This window comes from Grammomys surdaster, unplaced genomic scaffold (assembly GCF_004785775.1).
Source record: "Grammomys surdaster isolate TR1022 unplaced genomic scaffold, NIH_TR_1.0 125889, whole genome shotgun sequence".
Classification (NCBI taxonomy): domain Eukaryota; kingdom Metazoa; phylum Chordata; class Mammalia; order Rodentia; family Muridae; genus Grammomys; species Grammomys surdaster.
The window spans coordinates 391,680-400,133 of record NW_021620714.1 but is presented as its reverse complement, the minus strand read 5'-3'; the positions used below and the strand labels follow the sequence as shown (position 1 = coordinate 400,133).

The 8,454-nt window shown below is 38.8% G+C and overlaps 1 protein-coding gene across 2 annotated transcripts in view; it reads right to left on the bottom strand.

Annotated features, from left to right (window-relative positions):
• The window catches only part of Slc15a2 (solute carrier family 15 member 2), a 29,950-nt gene that overhangs the window by 3,517 nt on the left and 17,979 nt on the right, over positions 1-8,454 (bottom strand). For both annotated transcript variants that reach the window (XM_028752258.1, XM_028752259.1), the window contains 9 exons: positions 8,407-8,451; positions 6,744-6,776; positions 5,901-5,989; positions 4,478-4,559; positions 3,855-3,989; positions 2,957-3,121; positions 2,763-2,809; positions 997-1,107; positions 125-221 (listed from right to left, as the gene is read on the bottom strand). In XM_028752258.1, the coding sequence (XP_028608091.1) occupies positions 125-221; positions 997-1,107; positions 2,763-2,809; positions 2,957-3,121; positions 3,855-3,989; positions 4,478-4,559; positions 5,901-5,989; positions 6,744-6,776; positions 8,407-8,451 (804 nt within the window). The remainder of the gene's footprint in view (positions 1-124; positions 222-996; positions 1,108-2,762; positions 2,810-2,956; positions 3,122-3,854; positions 3,990-4,477; positions 4,560-5,900; positions 5,990-6,743; positions 6,777-8,406; positions 8,452-8,454) is intronic.

The following is an 8,454-nucleotide window of genomic DNA, read 5'->3' as shown; positions in this document are numbered from 1 at the left end:
TGTGTGTGTGTGTGTGTGTGTGTGTGTGTGTGTGTGTGTGTGTGTGTAAAAAGAAAGGAGACATAGAGAGATAAAAAGGCAGGCAAGCAGACAGAGGGAAGGGAAGTAGCTGTAAGCTACTTACATTAGTGATCACAAATAAATATGTTGTACCAAAGTCTAGTTGACCTAAATCGAGAGTAAAGACTTTGTCTTCAGTTTCACAGTGCACTGCAGGATACCTGTGACAAGATGAGATTTGGTTAGAATAAACAGCATTGCTTAGGAAAGCACTCCCAAGCCCAGAGAAGAGAAATCTCAACTCTAATGAGGAAAGTAATGAAGTCATCTGTCTTTGAAGACAGACACTTTTAGGAGTGAGGTGTTTTTATGCCACATTTCTGCTTTGGATCTACACTTGTAATTGCCTTCTAAGCACATAAGAAATTCTAAGTCCTGGCTGGGCAGTGGTGGCACACGCCTTTAATCCCAGCACTTGAGAGGCAGAGGCAGGCGGATTTCTGAGTTCGAGGCCAGCCTGGTCAACAGAGTGAGTTCCAGGACAGCCACGCCTACACAAAGAAACCCTGGAGAAAGAGAGAGAGAGAGAGAGAGAGAGAGAGAGAGATTCTAAGCCCTAAAAGACTACACAGATCAACTTTTATATATTTCAAGCCTTCAAACTTTTTTCATGTAAATCTTATGACTCAAGAATAATATAAAACAGGAAACCTGAGAGGAAATTCTAAATAATGAGGTACCAAAGACAAGTACCAAAGAGCAGGAGCCAAAATCAATAATAGACTTTGTGAACCTCACAGAGGTGGGCTGTATTAACTACATGATGTGTTCAACACAACTAGAAATCAGATGAGCCTGAGGTAAGGAGGTAAGAATTACAAAGCAGAAATCTTCCGATACCCCAAACTAGCACAGATATGCCTGTGTCCATCACCAAAATACAAGAACAGCATTTGAAAAGATAAAAGTAGGATGTCCATAAGGGAAAGCTCTTACTTTCCTCTTAACACAGTCCTGTATTCAGACACTCCGTAGTCTTTGCCCACGCTCAGAGGAGCATCTGCATCCAAGGAGATATTCAGGTCTTTATGCAAAGTGTTAATAAACCTGGGGGTAGACAAATTATTTACACATCAGAAAATCTTATCCAAACAAGGACACCTGATACTATATTCTAAGTGTGTAACATAGTGGCTGGTACAGGAACAAATACACAAACAAATGAACTTTAATGTAAGAAGTAATCACTAGCCCTAACTTACTCTAGGAAAAACAGACTTCTTTTCTAGAATGTTAACTTATGACTGACACATACTCATCAGATGGCCAGGTAAATTAAAAGGAAAGTCACACATGACAATCTGAATTCCTTTCCAATCTAATTTAGAAATACTCAATTTCCTTTTATTTTTCTTTACTATATGTATGTGTGTTTACGTGTGTGTGTCTACGGAGACTGTCTCTCAAGATGTCCATCCATCTTGTTGTCTGAGACTGTATCTCTCACTGAGAGCTGGGATTACAGGTTCACTCCACCACACTGGTTTTTACATGGGTTCTGTGGCTTGAACTTGGGCCATCATGCTTGCACAGTAAGCTCTTTACCAACCTAACCATTTCCCCAGCCATTTTTTTTCCTTCCTAATGGTGGAATTTCTCAACCGAGATTTAAGAAAAACAATATAAATATTTCTAAAGATATAACATTTTATATCAACCAGCTATATTTTTATATAAGAAATTCAGTTTGATTCATGGGACGTTTAGAGACCCACCCTGCAGAAGGCATTTTGTCACTATATTTTAGTCTTTGGAAATCTTAGGCCCTTCCAGAATCCTCTTTGTAGTATTATGACCCTAAGTCCCCCTCAGAATGGGGTGTTGGTTCATTTCTGTTTTAATAATTTTAGTTTTGGTCTCACTCTAGAGGTAAAACCTTTTAATTTTCCTGGCCATCTGGTGAATATATGTCAGTCATAAGTTAATATTCTAGAAAAATGAGTCTGTTTTTCCTAGAGTAAGTTAAGGCTAGTGATTACTTCTTACATTCAAGTTCATTTATTTGTCTATTTGTTCCTGTCCTGCTAGTACTCTGAAAGTTGATTCCTAGTTCTTCCTTATTGATACAGAAATGTCTAACCCTGATGCTCTGTCTTGCTTTACTTCCTCTGGGTAGTTTGTCTTTTCTGAAGCCTCTCCAGTGCAAGCACTTAAATGGATTTTACTTTTCAGTGAATTCAGACTTTACCTCGTGGTTTTTCCTCTACATTTTAAATAATAACTAGCTGGTCTTGGTGTCTAATTCCAGCCACAGAGAGGAGGTAACCACCTTTCTATCTGTCCTGTGCTATCTGACAAGACCTTTAACCTTATCAGGATTAAGAACCAACTCTCTTGATACCTCTGTCAACTTATAATGGAAACCTATATTTTATAGGGCAGACATCCAACTACCAAAAATGAAAGTAGGAGCATTTGCTCATTTCTAAATGTTTATCTGATGAACACAGAAATTTACAGTTATTTCACTCAGAGCAAGATAAGTAAGATAAAGGAATTACATTAGGTAGAGAATAACCTTTTATGGTAGAGAACAAAAGGTCTCCACTGATTCAGGGTTATATGCCAGGAAGAAGCATGCTGGCATATTGGCCTTTCACTGTCCTAGAAAATGTGACAGACACCAGTGTCCCTGACTTTTACCCTTGCTCAAAACAAGTAAAATGTAAGGCCTCTTTATATGAAGTCCCCAGCTCCCAAACCTGATGGCTGTCATCCCATTGGCTGGTTTGATTCCTGTATCCTTTACCTGCAAGGGAGGAAAGCAAAAAATCAGTAGGATCTGAAAAATGAAAACCTACAATCAGAACATTGCATTTTTAGGCAGATCGGTGGTGACTTCTGATGAGCCTTACTTCAGGACAAGATTCAGAACTTGAACAATTTTCTAACTTACCAGCATACTGGAGATACTTTCCCCATCCTCACGAACGACCAACTGGTAACAGTTCTTCTCCTCTACAGAATGTTCATTGTGGACAGACAAGTTGTTATACTTCAGATGAAAATGTAAATCTTGGCTTTTTGTTTCCAGGCATAGTTTCGAATAGTGTGTTGTGTTCTATAGGATGAAGAATGTGTTATATTCACTTTCTTTGCCAATGTAGACATTACAATTTCATAGCTTTGGGATGTATACCCTCATCCAATACTAGTTCTTTCTCTAAACTAGCTATTTCATTCCTAGAACACTGGCATAAGACACAGAGGCATATATGGCTGAGGAGGAATGTTTGTTGTAACATTATGCATAATAATAAATGTAGAGGGTCTTAAGAGATGGCTCAGTGGTTAAGAGCACTGGCTGCCTTTCCAGAGGACCTTGGTTCGATTCTCAGCACCCACACGGTGGCTTACAATAATCTGTAACTGTAGTTCCAGGGCATCTGATGTCTTTGTCTGGCCCCTGCAGGTACCATGCACACACCTGACGAACAGATATACATGCAAGAAAAGCATCCACACATATAAAATTAGAAAATAATTTTAAAATAAATAAACATTTAAAATAAACCCTCACAGGGCTATAACTGTAGTTATGTGGTAGTAATGTTTGCACGGCAAACAACAAAACCCAACTTTAATGTCTGTAAGAACATGCTTAAATGAACTATATTTAAAGGATAGAATATTATGCAATCACTAGAATACGGTGATCAGAGATTATTGAAGGACATAAGAAAATAATTATTTTCTTGATTAATTAATGCCATTAATTAATGATGAATGTCACTAAAGCAACCAAGGCTACTATAGCTTATACAGTTTCTCATTCATTTGGACCCATACCTCACCTGAAAAGAGCTGATGGACTCCACCAAGAGAGAATTATTTCTATTTCCCAGCACTGTCACCTTTATCTCACCATCTGCCAAATTCAAGACTTGTAAGAAAATCTCTTGGGAAGCTGGCTGAGGACGGATCAATCCCTGAGAGACAGACAGAACAAGAACACGTACCTTAGTGCTGTCTCTGACATCTTAGCCCTGCTAGCCACGACTATACAAGTTTATCCCTCTGAAGAGCATTTGGCTTAGAAATCTAAAAAGTTAACCTTTTTTTTTAATGTGGGGAAGACCCCAATTCCAGGAAGCAGGCAGCAATGAATGGTAGGTAACAGACATCCCTTCAATTGTGGTCTCATAGTTCTTTAACTAAAAGTGGCAGAAGAATTATGTGTATAGTTACAAAGGCACAAACCTTTGTTCCATAGGTATCTGGGTATTTGTGTCGTGGGATTTCCTGAAAGTAAACTCAGAATCACTCGGGTGGAAAGTGGACCGCATTGTATTGTTGCTCTCTTCATTTCACGGGCTGTCCCGTGAAAGGACACTGTGGTTTGACCCAAGGAATCAAGACTGAACATGTGAGGAAGGTGAGTGGGGCAGATTGGAGGCTTAGCAGTCACTGAACTCACATTTATTTTTATCTCTACAAGCGCTGCAACTGCAAAGGCCAGGCAGGCTAGGATCATGCCAACAGCCATTTTCCTGAGTGATCTGTAGAGGAAAAGGAGAAACTGTTATATCTACCCCTTTCTCAAAGGTACAAAGTCCAGACTCTTTAGCTTGTCTTTAAAGACTTTCTTAATTTCAATTACTTTTTACAGTATTTTCTAGAACTCTCCCTAAAACACCCTTTTATTCGTCACACTTGCTGACTCTCCTCTGTAATATACCTCTTTTCCCACCTTTGCTATGATTATGATTACTTTAGCCTTATGTCATAATGTAACATCAAATATTAAATGTGATTATAAATATTAATATAATAATTAGATACATTTTAAATATTAAATATAATATTAAAATAATGGCAATATAACCAGGCTTGTTATAGACATCAACTGCTGCAATTCTTCGACTCATTTTCTTCTTTAGAAGTCTTTGTTGGTCTGAGCATGAAGAAGGACTTGCTCCTCTGTTCTTCTGTGGCATTTCCACTTTCCCTTCCTAGAATATTTACCAAAGATAACCCACATAACTGTTGCCTTTGCCTGTGTTCTAGCTCCATTACTAACCAGTGAACACCTTGAATAAAAGATCTGTGCTTGATTTACATCCACAAGGAGTTTGGCCCTAGACTCCCTACTACCTGCTCCATAATAGCTGACAAGGGCATTTGTATGTGGTAAAGTGCTCACCACTTGACTGTCACAAGCACATTGCTGTTACATCAGATATGGGAGGAGACTTGAACTGTTCCTCACCAAAATTTACAAATGATGCTTTCTACTAAGCATGGGGCAGCCTACAGTGCATGCTAACTACCAACAATGCTGTGCCCAATCCTACAAGGTCCTTTCTTAGTTTCATAGAAACAGCAGGGGATTTTGAAGAGTTAGTTGTCATCAAAACCTTAGGACTTGGTCCAGGAAGATAGCTCAGAGTGTGGTGCTATGAAGGCTGATGACCAGAGTTCAATCCCCAGAATCCACACGGTAGAAAGAGAGAACCAATTCCCATGGGTGTTCCTCTGCTCTACACATTTGTTGTGGCACACACACAAAACTGCCCCCAACAAACACATACAAAATAAGGCAGGCTTCTTTGGACAAAGCAGCATGGTGCTTCAGAAAGCTGATACCCCATACTTGTTGAGACCAACCTCTGCAGCATGATGCACTCAAGTCTGTAACATTGGCACTGACCCTCACCAGTTAGACCTAATTTCTGCTTTTCCACATTAATAGAATTTTGTCAAACACGGAAAAATAAAAACAGATGAATGCTACATCAAAAGAAATAACCATTATGATAGAAATATCCTAGCTCTGAATCATCACCAAACTGAGCAAACTGAGTTGGCATATCATAGTTCATGTCATAGTGAGCACTTACGAGAAGTTAATTCCACACTTGGAGATCAGGCGATAAATGACAAGGTCAAACAGTGGGATGAAGATAAGAACCAGAAAGGGATTTAGTACCTGCAACACCATGGTAACAAGGATCAGTACAAGTGTCCCGTCCTGAATGATCTCATACTCTCAGCCGACAGCATGCTCTCTCAGTCTCCACACATTCAACTTAGGAGGTAAAAGAGTCCGTATTTCTCAATCTCCTTATACCCAAGGCTCTACTTCCCTTGCAAAACATCTTGACTTACAAATACAAGAGAATAGTTTTCCCAAGCCTGTTTTTCTGTCAGTTAAATTAGGAATCATTTTCTCCCATTGTCCCTTATCCTTAGTTTCACATCTTAAAGGGGAAAATGAGGGGCTAAATAAATATTCCGAAATTCGCCATCAGTAAGCAAAGATTCTGACTTTGTTGCTCAAGCAAAAAAAGTTTATACTTTGTTTTTGTTTGTTTTGGTAGTACTGGGGATCAGACTTAGGACATCCTGTGTGTCAGACAAGTGCTAAGCTACAGCCCTAGCCGTGAGTTTGCACTTTCCTTGAGAATATTCCCAATTATACTATCTTGATGTAGAGAGAATTCAATGCTCACACTTTATCAGGGGGCTCACACTCAGTCTCCCTGGAGTTGAACAGAACAACATCCTTTACAAAGGATGGGAAAGAGAGAAGTAAGGCCAAGGAAACTGTTTTCAGCATGAGCCTCCTTAGCACATGAGGAATACATCAGAGGACAGCCATTAACCCAAACGCTGCCAGGGAGGAACAAATGAGGTAACAAAAAGGAAAACCACACATCTATTACTACAGACAAGTCTCCTACCTGCATCTGATCCGGCTGAAGTACAAAAAACCCCTGAAACATCAGAATAAACGATGGTTGGATAGTAGCAAAAGACAAGGAAAGCCTAGGTCACCCATCTTGATAGTAGATAAGAGGCATATGAAAAAAAAATCATCAAATCGTTGGTTCAGGATTTCTGATTTACTGGCAAAGGTATTTGGGCTGCGAAGACACTTGGATGGCTTCCGACCATTTGCTAAAGACAGATGGATACCAGGGAGAAGACTGCTTTCTGTGTATGGGTAAAAAATTCGTTCTGCAAAATATTTGGGATCTGCAATCCGATCGTTGTGCTTGTGCATAGTGGGGGAGGAGCAGTAAGGCTGAAGTTTAAACGTGAAATCCACTTCTGTCTTATACTTGTCTCATCCACTAGCCTAAAGGTAACTTATTCAATAATTGGCAAGAATTCTGTGCATCAAAACTTTATGGTGTGAAAACATTTGCTTTGTGATATCATTAGATCAAGAATAGTATTGTTTTGTTTTAAGAACAATTAGGATTACAGATTTTTAAATGAGGAGTGTTCAACCTGAACTGCACTTTGCTTGAGAGTGATAAAGTTGGATGTTTTAATTAATCTCATCACCATAGTCAGGGATAGAGGTGACGGACAGGTACTATGGTCAGCCTGAGTTGCCCCTGACATATTATGTTCAACTTTCAAATTTGCTCTCCAGAGAATCAACAAGAGAACTGCCATGGTAACTCCTGAGCAACTAGCAGAGGGGAGAGGTCAAATTATGCTTTGGAGGCTCCTGGTGTCACCCACCCTGTCTGTTTCAAAAGTATCAGTATAATAAAAAAAATAAAATAATAAAAAGTAAATAATAATAAATAATAATAAATAAAATAATATAAAAGTATAGTATATATCAATATCCATCTAGAGATGGATGGAACAATTAAGAATAGAGAATGGACTAAAAAATGAACATGGGGAAAAGAGAAAATAGTGTTTATAATTTTTTCACTCTTTCCATAGCTATAAATCAGACATTTTATTAAATTTTCCCACAGGTCTCATGAGTCCCCTGTGTGACATAGCCTGAGGGATAGGAGAAGTTGTGTAAAAGCACCAGTCAAACTTTTTCTTGGTATGTCCTAAGACATGCTCAAATGGAAGAAAATCATGCAGCCAGGCTTGCATTACTTCATCTGCTATCCTTTGAGCACATCATGAGGGGGTGAGTGAGCGGAGGAATCTGGGTATTTCCTACCTTACCCTCCTGATTTCTAAAGACAGGATTATGATTTTTCATAGTTATCTTTACCTCACTGAGTGTTTTTGGGCTTAATGTACATCTCTAATGATTTCAAGTCAATTTTGCTTTTAATCACAAAGATTAAAGATATACGTATAAATAAATATGCCGGGCCGTGGTGGCACACGCCTTTAATCCCAGCACTTCGGAGGCAGAGGCAGACGGATTTCTGAGTTTGAGGACAGTCTGGTCTAGAGTGAGTTCCAGGATAGCCCGGGCTATACAGAGAAACCCTGTCTCGAAAAACCAAAAAAATAAATTAAAATAATATAAATAAATAAATAAATAAATAAATAAATGTATAAACTAAATTAATTACAAATAAATTATATACAATGAAAATTTAACAGATGTTTTTGGAAACTTTTTCAACTCACCAAATCGCCATTCATTTTGTTAGCTTGCAGAGTCCATCGTGAACCCTA